Source organism: Mustela nivalis (genome assembly GCF_964662115.1).
Source record: "Mustela nivalis genome assembly, chromosome: 11".
NCBI lineage: Eukaryota > Metazoa > Chordata > Mammalia > Carnivora > Mustelidae > Mustela > Mustela nivalis.
The window spans coordinates 100,909,789-100,924,145 of NC_139030.1; the positions used below are offsets into that span (position 1 = coordinate 100,909,789).

Sequence of the window (14,357 nt, forward strand, 5' to 3'; positions counted from 1 at the left end):
AGGACAAGAAAGAGCAAGGAGGGCTCTGGAAGGCCTATGGCACAGCTGCACGTAGTGAATGGCTGGGCTGGCTGTACGCTTTTGAAAGTCTGGACCCTGTCCCTGTCTTTGTATCTCTAGCAGCTAGCATAGACCTGGCATGTGGTATTCAACCAGTGCTTGTAAATGACTGAAGACCAAACTGTTGTAATTGAGTTTATGTAGCAGTTAAAAATGGTGGCAACTTCCACCCCCAACCTCCGCTGGGCCTTGAATTAAAAAGAGTGTGTTGTTCCTGATGTTACATTTCTTCTGGCCTGGGTGTCACAAATCAAGCAAACGAGTCAAGTTATTCATTCCAAGAAAAGAAATCTAAATAATGTTAAATGTTAGGATAAATGGGGGATAAGTAGTTATCTGATTTCTGTACAATTGTCATCAGATCCCATATCGTCATCCTGACATTGGTTTGTTTTATAAAAATACAATGATGCATACGAAAATGTGCTATGTCTGTGATGTGATCTGACTGCATTCGATGGAGGACTTCTTGTCAACCAGGCCTCCCGCAGTCTATTTGTAGTAACAGGCAAGTCAGCGTTCTTATCGTATCCTCTACCTCATGGTATGACCTTGGGGAGATTTCTAGGTCTATTTTTGGCTCAGTTTTCTCATATATGGACTGGGAATAATTACTTTGTAATGTTTTCTAATAGAGAATGATCTTAAAAGATCCTCAGCTAAGACTGTTTCTAATTTAAACACTGCAATTACTGGGGCTATAAAGTACATGGCAGAGTCGGAATTGACAAACCTACATTATTTTCTTTAAAATATTTCTTCTGCATTTTGTTCACCATTTATACAAAGTGTATCATAAAAACAGATTTTTACTGTTATTTTTACTTTTGCTAAAAGAGCAGTGCTTGAGTTATAGATTTCTAGATTTATCCTAATAAAGTAGGATGAGAACAGAATGGATTCTAATACCTAACTATTCTGCTTACTGGTTCTGAGGCCTCAGACAAGTTACCCAACCTCTCTGAGGCTCATTCCTTCATCTGCACAGCAAAAATAACATGATTTACCTCCTAGAGTTGATGTAAGTATTAAAAAAAAAAAAAAAAAAGACAATGGGGGGGTGGGAGAGAAAAGATTATGCCAAATGCCTAGTCTTCAAAAAAATTTAGTTATATGATTACTTCCTAAAGAAATGTTGCTAAGGGCCTGAAAGTTCTGGCTTTGAACCAAAAGTTTCCAATTTTTTGAAAGATATTTAAAATAACGCACATTATTAAGATAAGGTAATGATATACAGTTTTGGAAAATGAGGGAATGTATTCTTACCTAAAAGCTTCAAATATCCACCTGTTCAAATGAAAATATTTTTTTTCCCTAATTGTAAAAATAAACAATTAAAATATAGTCCTAGAGCCAATTACAGAAGATTTTTTTCAGGTTGTTATGAAGGCAGTTAGTCTTTTTAATTAGCAAAAGAATGAGGGCAAGGAACGTGTCTTAGTGTATCTAGCAGACATAGAGTGCCTAGCCATAGTAGGTGCTCAATAAATATTTGTAGATTATCTGTAGACTATTCATAGAGAGTGAACAGATTTTTGAATTGGAGAGATTTGGTTTGCATTGTGGCTATCCATTGGAATAATAGTAGCATCTATGTCCAGAGGTTATTAAAAGGAGTGAAAGAGGTAACACATGAAAAGAATCTGGCACGTGTATTAAGATATATTCCCCTTAGTGTTGCTCATACTTTTGCTAATTTCATCATATTGCATGTTAAGATCAAATAGTTCTCCAAATGACCAGATTAATGAACCACCGTATGTATCCTACTTAGAGAGAGACCATCCATGTATTAAAATCTTACTCAGTAAATCTTTGGCTGATATCCCATCAGAGCAGCCAAACTGTTCAGGAAAAGTAATTCCTGCTTCAAGGCTTTTCTTTAAAAAAAAAAAAAAAATCTGCATTACTTGTTCAGTTTTTCTGCATGTGGCTTTCGGTTGCCTTTTTAGCTAGTGACCCTGGATTTTAACTAATGAACTCCAGCTGTTCTTACTTTGCCTTCCAGCCCTTCTCATTTAACCTCCTGTCTCCCTGGTCTCACATCCTTAAAGTTCTTACAGGAAAAATGGGACAGTGCCAAAGTTTGCAAACGAGGCCTCCTCTCTTCTGGAGGGGAGAGGGCTTCTCCAATAAGGGCTCCCAGCTTTTTCTGTGATGGAAAAAGAAACACTCATTGTTGGGAAATGGATGCCTAACAGCTTCCAAAGTGTCAAAAATCCTCTTGCGGTTTTTTCATATTTTACAAGCAAAGCGTTCAGTAAGGTAAGTCCGTAAAACAAACACAGGAAGTCCACAGTTAAACACTAAATGTAATTGCAAACACCTGCGAGGGAGAGGCCACTCCTCCGTAAATCTGTGATAAAAGAAACATCTACCATGCAGAACAATACAGATCCAGCTTTTCTGAACCACGCTGAGAGCCATCTGTTAGCAAAACTGGCAAAAAATTTTCATTGCTGAGTCAAATGTCAACCTGAAAAACTTGGCTGTGGGTACAATCTGAGCGAGGCAGGCCCGAAGTAATAGGCAAACCTGAACGCACAAAGGCAACACCATGAAAATGCAGGGAAGCTGGACCAGAGGCTCTCCTATTATATTGGTGACCTGGGGATTTCTATTATGTTCAGAAATACCATTCAGCCTAGCCACACATCTCTTTCTAAATCTGATCCTACTTTCATGGGGACCCCTAATAAGTACATTAGTAAATGCAGCTTCTATTACATTAAACACTGAAAATCTTGCTTTCCTCCAGAATGCCCCTGATCCTACCAGGATGAATTTCTGTCTAACCTGACAGCCATTTGGTCCCTCTACTAGAATTCAAGATGATATATTTCCCAGGGGCTCTAAAAGACTTTTGAAAATGGCATCAAATTCGGTTATAAACTCATTTTCTAAATTGCTTTTTCCATGCCTGTTTGCATAACCCATCCTTCCTTGTTCAGTTCAGAATCTGACTCCATTAGCCACACCGAGACTCGCTGGTTCTCGTCTTTGTTTACGTCTTTTTTTAACCTCCATTACAACACTTGTAACTTGAATCATCTGCTCTGTTAAAACTGAAAATGACACAAAGATCGGGGCTTTTTTCTTCTCATCCTTCACAAGGCCCAGCAATATGTTGTGCAAATAGTGTGTGATCCAAAAAGAGGGGAAGATAAAGTAGTTAAAAGAGGAGAAAATGAAAGGGAAGAGCCATTTCCGGCTTTGATGGTTTGATTTTTTTTTTTTCTAAAATGGATAGCAATCCTATCAGCATTTTATTTATTTATTTATTTATTTTTAAGATTTCATTTATTTATTTGACAGAGAGAGATCACAAGTAAGCAGAGAGGCAGGCAGAGAGAGAAGGGGAAGCAGGCTCCCCACTGAGCAGAGAGCCAGATGTGGGCTCGATCCCAGGACTCTGGGATCATGACCTGAGCCGAAGGCAGAGGCTTCAACCCACTGAGCCACCCAGGCGCCCCTCATCATTTTATTTTAAATGGCTCATGTAAAAGATTAATAAATTGTATCTTAATTATTTATTTTCACTATATTGTCTTCTTGATTTTTATTTTTTAAACACGGGGCTTGAACAAACAACCCTGAGATTAAAAGACCCGAGCCGAAAACAAGAGTCAGATGCTTAACAGACTGAGCCACCCAGGTGCTCACTTCTTGATTTTTATATTATAAATTATCAGTTATCCTGATAGTGAACAAGACATCCCTAAAGGAAAGGAACAAGAATGGAATAGCAATAGTCGCTATTTGTGGAACTCTGAAAACGTGATAAGGGCTTTCAGATGCATGTTCTCCTTACAACTCAATAAAAGAGGTACTATTATCCTCTTTCTGCAATAAATGGGGTCTGAAACAGGTCAACTAATCAATCTATCCACATTCACACCATAGTAACTGGTAGATTTAGGATTCAAACCCAAGTCCATCTGATACCAGATGCCTCACCTACTTGCTGTACTGCCCAGGGTACAGAGAACATATAGAGACAACAATAAAAATTCATGCGTTCCCTAAGAGTTTCTCAAATGCTATCTAAACAACTTATGATTTCCAGGTTAATCACTTACTGAGAATTTGTGTGCTTGTATTATTTTTTCTCTTCTACATGGACTTGTCAGGGTTACATAGATGTTGCCTTGGCACTTTAGCATGGGACCCAACATGTAGAGGGTATTTAGTGAATATACATTGAGTTCATAGTCTTGGGCAACTAATCTAATCATTTTGAATTTTAATTTCTTTAAGAGTAAATAATAAAATGAGAGTATAAATATATTCCAAAAACAATTAGGAAGAATACAGTTGCAATTATAATATTACTTCTAGAAATATGAAAAGCCAGATGCTGAATGGATAGGCTCAGTGGGCTTTTTTTTTTTTTTTTTTAACCAAATTGAGGACTTGTAAAACAGATCTCTTGGTTCTTACCTTCCCGAATAGCTGTAAACGGGACTCCTTCCTCCTCATTCATACTGATGACTTTTAGAGCCACTAGTTGTCCATTTATCCTAGAAGAGTTGGGTGGGGTGAGGGGGGAAGGGCACACATTTGTTGAGATGGTTCATAGCAGTTCGAAGCAACAGTTTGTACTAAGGACAGCGTAACAAAAGTACCTTTCCTTCCAAATACATTCCAGCATGTGCCTCCACAATGTTCTCAAAATAAACAGTTTTAAAAAGCCATATGTAAGTATACCAAAATATTTTTTTTTTCTTTTTACCAAAGTGGTAGAGGCTCATTATAGAAACTTCGGCAAATACAGAAAAGCACAGAACCCTGGTCCCTCTCCCCTATCAAATCCCTCCTCATAGTATTTCCATGTATCTTGTTCATTTCATTTCTCTTTGTGCACTTTAAGCCACCCTTATTTTCCATCTAAATTGTTCTAGTGACTTCCTAACAGTTTCCCTACTTGTATGTCTCTACCTCTACTGTCTACTCTCAATAGAGGAGCCCAGGGCATCCTTTTTAAGGAAAAGTCAGAACAAACCACTTTTCTGCTCAAAACCCATGGTTATCTTTACTTTTCACTCTGAAGGAAAGCCAAATTCTTACAACCATCTCCTGATCTGCCAGCCCCACCAGTAGCTCGCTCTCTCCTCTCTCTCTCTCTTCCTTTCTCCTCGTACTCATCATTACGTTGTTTTTCTTAAAGATTTTATTTTTTTTTGTTTTGTTTTGTTTTTTGTGGGTTTTTTTTTTGAGAGAGCACAGAAGGAGAGGGAGAAGCAGGCTCCCAGCTGAGCCGAGAGCCCGACGTGGGGCTGGAATCCAAGACCCTGGGATCATGACCTGAGCCGAAGGCCGACGCCCAACCGACCGAGCCACCCAGGCGCCCCTAAATATATGACGTTTAATGCAGTGGGATTCACATCATATTATTAGTAACCTGCTTTTCCTCCATCTAATTTTTCTTTTATTCATTCTTGCCAAGTGTGCTATGTAATGAGATAATATTTCATCATATAAATATACTACTACAGTATGTTTATGCTTAGCTGCTTCCAAATGCTTTTAAATTGTTTCTTTGGGCCATTATAAAAATACAGTCACAGTCATGTTTGTAGGTCAATCTTTTCACACAGCCCCTATTCTTTCCTTAAGGTAGAGTTGGAATTGCTAAGTCAGAGTATGCTGCGTGTATGTTTTTATTGTTCCGAACACATGTTCCCAAACTATGCCACAGAGTGATTACAACGCTGACTGGTCATGTGAGTGGCCAGTCCAGCACTTTCTTGCCACCACTGGGCAGGCATCTTATTTTCCTGTGTCTTTTCATTTTTTAGAGCAGTTTTAGATTTACAGAAAAATTGAGATGATCACATGGAGAGCTCTCATATATCCCTCATCCAATTTACCCTATTGTTAATATATTAGTATGATACATTTGTTATAATTAATGAGCCAATATGGATACAGTATTACTAACTAAAGCTTATAGTTTATTAAGAATTCTTTAGTTTTTTGCAGTAAGATTGTATTTCTTATTGTGGGTTGCGTTGTACATTGGTAAAATTTGGGGGTAGTGCAACATGATAGTAACACAGGAAAAGTCATAAAAGTACCAGACTCAAGGATTTTTCCCAATAATCTTATTTAATAATGATTTTTAAATTTCCAAATGCATGTAAGATATTCTCAACTGTGTTATGATAGAACAAAGTAGCTGAAATATCCAACATTAGAACAACATAAAAATGTGTGGTACATCAACAGGATAGAATACTTTGAATTCATGACAATAGCTTAAGTCCAGAGACAGGTATAAAGAGAAAATATTCATGATAAAATGAACAATAGAATACAAAATAGCAAGCATACCATGTTTATGACTTTAAATAATTTGTGCCTATGCAATTGCCGTACTACAGTGATGGATTGTGGAGGATTTTAAAGTTTTAAAAATGAATTTGTGGGGTGCCTGGGTGGTTCAGTGGGTTGGGCCTCTGCCTTCGGCTCAGGTCATGATCTCAGGGTCCTGGGATCGAGCCCCACATTGGGCTCTCTGCTTAGCGAGGAGCCTGCTTCCCCTTCTCTCTCTGCCTGCCTCTCTGCCCACTTGTGATCTCTCTTTCTGTCATATAAACAAAAATAAAATTTCAAAAAAATAGTTTTTTAATGAATTTGCTGCTACATATTCCTTTTTTTCTTTTCTACAGCAGTTATAAGTTTGTTATGGTTTTCCAACTTGATTTCAAAATGTTTTCTTTTTATCTCTTAAAATAGATGTCACAATAAATATGTATACATTTATGAAATCAATTAATTTATCTTAGTCTTTTTGGAAGTTAAAATATAATCAACAGACAGCATTTGGAGGTCCACGGTGTACAATGTGTTGTTTTGATACATTTGTATATTGCAGTATGACCATCAGGATTTCTTTAGTTTTTACCTAATGTCCTTTCTCTGTTTCAGGATCCCATCTAAGATGCCACATTACATATAGTTGTCATGTCTCTTTAGGCGCCTCTTGGCTGTGACGTATTCCCAGACTTTCCTTGTTTTTGATGACCTTGACCGTTCTTGAGGAGTACTGGTAAAGAACTTTGGAGGCTACCTCTCTACTGGGATATTTCTGATGTTTTTCTTATGATTAGATTGGGGTTATGGATTTTGAGAAGGTTAGGTGCCATTTTCATCACATCATATTACCATGTCAGAATTTGAGACAGACACAGGAAACTATCATGAGGATGGTTAAGGGTACATACCTTCATCAGAATTCATGGCTTTTGACAGTGACCTTAATCAGTGAGGTAGTGTCTGTCAGGTTTCTTCACTGGTTATTCTTCCCCCACTCCCTATCCACAGTGTACTTTTGGAAGAATGTCGCTATGACTTACCCACACTTGACTTCAGTTATTTACATAAATTATTTGAAATTCTTCTGCACAGGACATTTTCTCTTCTCTCCCATTTATTAATTTACTGAAGTCATTTATTCACAGCAGTGTAGACTCATAGATATTTATTTTATACCCTGGGTTATAATCCAATATTAGTTTATTTTGTTGCTCAAATTTTTCCAGCTTTATCTTTTGGGAGCCCTTTCAGTTGGCTCCTGTGTCCATTTGACATATCCCCATTAATATGGGGTTTGTTTTTTGGGGTGTCATACATCTATCTTCATTTATTAATGTCTATTTAATTTGCCTGAAAAGGGTTATCACCTTTTAATTTCTATTTCTTTAACTAATCGTGGACCTGAGTTTTCTTAAGTTTATTGGTCTTCTCTATTCTTTCGTGATTTGCCTATTTGCCTATTTTTTTATTGATATTTTTTGCATATACTTTTCACCAGTTTATTTTGTCTGCTTTCACACGTCAATAAAATTTTGAGCTTTAACTTTTGTGAAGTTCAGTATTTTCCAAAATGTTTTACTCAGAGCTTACCTCTGTGACATTCTTCCCATCCCCCTCCAAACCAATTTTTTGGTCAAACATGTTTAGAAAATGCTTTATACTTTAAAAATTTTCTTAATTTTTCTTAGACAGTCATGGTATACATGAACATTTTAAAGATGCTGAGAGCACTTGTAATAAAGAATCACATTTTTTATTTTGTTTTAGGTTTCCCAGCAAAGATTTGACAATAGTAAGTGTTTCAATGAAACCTCAGAACTAGGGCCCCCTAGGACATACATGGGTAATTGAGGCATCATGGACACTTCTACTCTTCTCTTAAGGGCTCCGACTTCAGTATGATGTGTAGACAGATCTTTCCAGCCCAAAGATTTCTTTACCTATTCCCCTAGTTCTTATCTTTTCTTTTTCATTTATCTCTTTAATTTACTAGGAATTCATATTGTGTATTTACCTTTTCCAAGTTACTAACGATCATCCCAGCTTCATTATTGGACTGTCTTCTTTCCCCCGATGATTTGACAAGTTACCATGATCATATATATATTAGATCTCACTGATACTGGGTCTGTGACTGTTCTGGACTTTAGAAGTATTTATTTCTTTGATCTGTCTTTTCTTTTTTTTTTTTTTTTAAGATTTTATTTATTTATTTGACAGAGAGAAATCACAAGTAGATGGAGAGGCAGGCAGAGAGCCTGATGCGGGACTCGATCCCAGGACTCTGAGATCATGACAGCGAAGGCAGCGGCTTAACCCACTGAGCCACCCAGGCGCCCCTGATCTGTCTTTTCTTATACTACACTTTTCTTATACTCCACTATTATCGTAGCTTTTCAACATATTTATATTAAAACTTGAAATTAAAGAATCACACCTTTGTAGTATTAAATTTTCTAACCCAAATATTCTGTACTTACTATGGTCTCTGGAATAATCCATAAGACCTTATACACCTGGTAGACTACAATTGCACCTGTTCCTTGCCCTCATCTCTTTCCACCCCCCTCTCCAATGTCCTGCCTATTCCTGCCTCTGGAATTTGTTGCTTGCTATTCCCTCTGCCTGAGGCTCTCTCCCACTGCTCGTGTACATGGCTCATGCCTCATCTTTGTCAGAGTCTGTTTTCAAGTGTTCCCTTCTCATACTACTATTTAAAATAATCATCTCCCTTGGGGCACCTAGGTGGCTCAGTGGGTTAAAGCCTCTGTCTTCGGCTCAGGTCATGATCTCAGGGTCTTGGGATTGAGCCCCACATCGGGCTCTCTGCTCAGCAGGGAGCCTTCCCCCTCTCTCTCTGCCTGCCTCTCTGCCTACTTGTGATCTCTGTCTGTCAAATAAATAATTAAAAAAATAAAATAAAATAATCATCTCCCACCTCACTCTGGGTCCCCTAACCCTTCACTGTTTTATTTTTTTCCAAAGTACTTTTCACTCTTTGACAGACTCAGTCTTCCGTTAACTTGTTTATTGCCTATCTTACCCTGACTGGTATGTACCCTCCATAAGAGTATTTGGTCTCCTTTGTTCTCCAATGACCATTTGTTGGCTGAAACAGTGCCTGGCACATAGTAGGTGCTTAATAAATGTAGAATGAATGAATGAATGCCTATCTGGCTCTTTCTCAGGTCTAATATCCCTTACTAGATCTTTGCCTATTTTTTGATACTAAAGATATTTTTGTTGATATACTTTTTAAAGATTTTATTTATTTATTTGACAGAGAGAGAGAGAGATCACAAGCAGGCAGAGAGGCAGGCAGAGAGAAAGGGGAAAGCAGGCTCCCTGCCAAGCAGAGAGCCCAATGCGAGGCTTGATCCCAGGACCCTGAGACCATGACCTGAGCCAAAGGCAGAGGCTTAACCCACTGAGCCACCCAGGCGCCCCTTTTATTGATATTTTAAGAGTCACTTCCCTTCCTATATTTTCTATTAAATGGTTATTGCTAATAAATAAAATGGATTTTGATAAGTGTATTTTGATTTGGTAACTGATCACCTTACTGTTCTTGTTTACTGCTTCTACTGGTTTCTTGTGTGATTCCCTTGGGTTTTTTAGGTAGACAGTTCTGTATTCTACAAAAATTATATTCAGTCTTCTTTTTTCTGTCATTGCATTGGATAGAATACTTATGATAATCTTTAACAGTAAAGGATAATGAGCAGTCTCACCCTCTCTCTAACTTAATGGGGATGTCTTTAGCATTTAACAAAAAAGGTATGTGATCGATGATTTGAAATAGTCTATATTCTATATCAAAATGAGGAATTATCATTCTATTCCTATTTTGCTCAGAGTTTTAAAAACTAGTAACTAGTAACTGGGGGCACCTGGGTGGCTCAGTGGTTTAAAGCCTCTGCCTTCCGATCAGGTCATGATCTCAGGGTCCTGGGATCAAGCCCGGCATCGGGCTGTCTGCTCGCGGGGGATCCTGCTTCCTCCTCTCTCTCTTTCTGCCTGCCTCTCTGCCTACTTGTGATCTCTCTCTGTCAGATAAGTAAATAAAATCTTAAAAAAAAAAAAAACAAACTAGTAACTGATGTTGAATTTATTTGGCATCTATCGCTGTGATATTTTAAAACTTATTTTTAAGTGATAAATGTAATGCCTTTGTCGTAAGGAATAAAGGGAAAAATCTGAGTGATCTCTTTCTCCACCACAGTTTCAACCACTAGAAGTAACTACATTTCACAAGCTCTTGTGCATTTTTCCGGACTCAAGTGCAGATAAATTTATACATGCATAGTACATCAGAGTGGTTTTGTTTTGTTTTGTTTTGTTTTCTAATTGAGAGTATAGGGTATATATTATTCTGTAACTTGCTTTTATCTTTTAGAATATTGGACACTTTTCAGAGTAGTACATGTACCTCTTACTTTAGATGACCGCACACTGTCTCACTGCTTGGTGATTATTTAGCCTGTCCTCCATGAATGAGGTGACCAGGTTTAACTGTTTTTATGATAAATCTTGCTGCATGAATATACTTGCACCCATATCTCTCTCACTTAAAAAAGTATTTCTATATTTTTAAGATTTTATTATTTGTTTGAGAGAGAGAAAGAGGGAGAGCACCAGGGAGAGGGAGAGGGAGAAGCAGGCGCCCTGCTGAGCAGAGAGCCCAATTCGAGGCTCCATCCCAGGACCCTGAGATCATGACCTGAGCCAAAGGCAGATGCTTCACTGACTGAGCCACCCAGGCGCCCCTAAACAAGTATTTCTAATGTATTTTTTATCCTATTACTCAGGCGAGTCTCTTGAAAGAAATATTTTATATTCTTAGTGTCTAAGATAATCTATGGAATTCAATTAAACAATATATTTTAAAAGATATTTCCCTAAAATCCTGTTTCAACGTGTAAAAATAATAACCTGATTACTAGAATGAATAATGAATAGTCTTGCACTATTTATATTACATTTTTAAGATGAATGTTTAACTATTATTGAGTCATTATTTTTCTCCACTGGAGTAACATAAATTAAAAAAAAAAAAAAATCAGACCTCTGACTTACCCACCTTGACTAAAAAAGCAATGAAGTTCATGAATCCTTCACGTATATTTAACAAACTTTGTTAACCAAAATGGGCCTGTGCCTTCTGGATTAGCATCATTTTTATTCTGCAGCCATTCTGTGTATTTTGCAAATGTACGAACCCCAGAACTAATCCTTTTCTGCATCTATCGTACTTTGTAGACACCAACCTCAGTTTCCTCTAGGAAAGTAAAGCAAGAAGGAAGGAGCCAACGCAGGGCCAACGCAGGGCTGCCATTGCAAACCTCTGTCATGGTGCTTTAGGGAGAGATAAGAAAACCTTGAGAGACTGCCCTTGGGAAGAGCAGTGCTTGTTCCTTGGGTCCATAATAGAAAGACTCTCCTTCGAATTGAGTAAAAGAGAGGAGAAGCTGATAAACATCTCAGGGGGCTGATTTTAATGAGGGCAAGAGAAGTTCGTTTTTCTTACAAGTCTCCTTAAGTCATCATGTCTCTCCCTGTTCACTATGGTCTCTTGCACGGGTCCCCAACTTCCGCCCTGTGTCCCCCCCAGCTCTATAATTTCCAAGGAGAGGGGCGGGAGCTCATCTGCAGAGTCCATCCCAGCACGAGTCACTCACCGGCTAATCCCCTTGTAAACTGTAGCGTAAGAACCTTCACCCAGCTTCTCCAAGTTCAGGTAAGATGACGCTGCCCCAAAAGGGAGGCTCTTCCTCTGCTTGGGCAGAATGGGGAGAGGGGGGTGAGAGGTGGGAGAGAAAGAAAGAGCACTTTTTTTTTAAGGTTCACTCCCCACCCCCCAGAGAAATTACACAGCACTGCAAGGGTATACTTGGAAAGACCCTCTCTGTAACTGCCCGGGGAGGGGGGCCGACCTCCCTAGACAAACACATATTAATTCTTCATCTGCATCAGCTGTTGACTCACCCACTGAAAACCCTGCCTCAGATCCTCTTCCTGAAAAGAATCACTGTTACTCCGTGGCCTTTTACTCTTGAACTTCCGGGCACGGACAGCGCGAAGTCCCCTGGGGTGAAATGAAGTCATGGAACATGATGCTTCTTTTAGGTCTGTCAGCTGGAGAAAAAGAAAAGTACAGGAATAAAATGTATGCAGTCAAGACTCAGTGGCTGACAAAACCTATTTTTTCTTCATTTGTCTGATTGTCACTCTTCAGATGTTTTCTAAGCCTCCTAACACCCCCCCACCCCCCCGCCAAAAGCAAGTCTTTTCCTGAAAGCCAGATCCTTAAAAAAGACCATGATGATAGCAAGTGCAGAAACTCTACATTCTTTCTTCACTTAAAAATATGTCTTCAACACTTGGGTTAACCTAAATCTCTCTGATGGACGGTTTCCAATTTTTCTCTGTTTAACTCAGCCTTTCTTCCCCCTCATCCTCTTAATTTATCTTTTTTTGGGGGGGGATGATTTTTCTCATGTGTCATTGCTGATAACCATAAGTTAATCATCAAGATTTTGAATCCATAGCCTACCAATACCGCAGCTTGCTTTCTGAGGCTCAGCGCTGTAATTTAATACCTGAGAGATTACAAGAGAATAACTACTTTCTCAACTTCAAGTCAACTGAGTTTTGTGCAGCCCGAAGCGCACGATTGTTTTCCCCTGTTGGTTTACAAGAACATCCACAAATTTGATAACAACGGCCATAAATTCTCTGTGGCTTTAATAGGATTTTCCTTTTATTGGTTTAGACCCACCACAGAAAAATCCGACCCTGCTTCAGAAAGGGAGTCTTTGAAGTCCTCCATTTATCACCAGAGGAAGATGCTCCTGGGAGACAGATACCTCGATCGCAGCCTCGGCGGGCTCGGGCACAGGCGCTGTCCTCCGGCAGCCGTGCGCATCGCCTCCCTCCCAACAGCGATGGCAGCTGCCTCCAGGCTGGAGAGTCTTTGTACACAGCTCTTGACCCATAATCTTCCAGGTTCAAGGAGAAAACCCGCACTTGAACCTCTCCCCTCTGCGTCTCCCGTCCTCCGTCGCTCCCTTTTTGCCAGAGGTCAGCAAGGCTGGAGCTTTCATATGACTCACATGAGGGCTCTGAGTGGAGGAGCCTCATGACTTCAGCAGTTTTTCCCCATCAGGGCAAGAAGATACATCCGAAAGGTGGCCGCCTGCATTCTTCTGTGCGCAACTGGAAACAGGACAGCTAATATCGGCTGCAATCAATTTTGGCACCAGTCCTTCTTCCAGGCGCAGGTTAGGGCTGTTACTGTACACAGCATTGATGAATTTACATTGCTTAGCCATGTAAATGATCATGATATTTATTAGACTTCCTGGGAGCTAAAGTAAAGAGTATTTTCTCCCTGCCTTTCAACTGAAAGCATTTCACTTCTCAGACTAAAATAAATTTGCAGCCTAGCCAACTTTAAGTAGTCAAAGAAACCACAGAATCACAGAATAGGAAGATATCTTCATCTCTTTGCTTCCAGCAATAGTGTACAATATCTAAGAGTCCCACAGGGGTAGTCATTCATTCATTGATTTGAAAATGATCTGGTGAGCACCTGTGTTGTTTTTACTCTACAGACAATGCTGTTACCCAGTGGTGGGGAGAGAGGAGTTTGCATGAAATATCTTCTTCTCTCCCTCTCTTCTTCCCACTCCCATGGCCCCTCCTGCCACATAAATATAATTAATGGTTACCGTATTAAATAGCATGACATGTCAAGGAACTAGCTTGATTTACTTTGTAGTCTTTGAGCAGAAATTTTTTTTTCCTCATACACTCCTAATATTATCATCACTATAATGTACTAACCAGAGTGAGACAGAATGTAGAATACACACACACACATAATCAGGATCATTGAGGGAAAAAGTTTAATCATGTCTAGTACTACAACAATATTTATGTATGTTTGATATCTGAACCTCAATAGCTAAAAAAAAAAA

General features: G+C 39.0%; 1 protein-coding gene across 1 annotated transcript in view; it reads right to left on the minus strand.

The window, feature by feature from the left end:
* Positions 1-13,432, minus strand: part of CDK15 (cyclin dependent kinase 15) — an 82,023-nt gene extending 68,591 nt beyond the window's left edge. Inside the window, exons 1-4 of the mRNA XM_082688913.1 lie at positions 13,245-13,432; positions 12,364-12,513; positions 12,057-12,151; positions 4,501-4,580 (exon numbers count right to left, since the gene is read on the minus strand). Coding sequence (XP_082545039.1) covers positions 4,501-4,580; positions 12,057-12,151; positions 12,364-12,513; positions 13,245-13,373 — 454 coding nt within the window. The 5' untranslated portion in view covers positions 13,374-13,432. The remainder of the gene's footprint in view (positions 1-4,500; positions 4,581-12,056; positions 12,152-12,363; positions 12,514-13,244) is intronic.
* Positions 13,433-14,357: the final 925 nt, after the last annotated feature.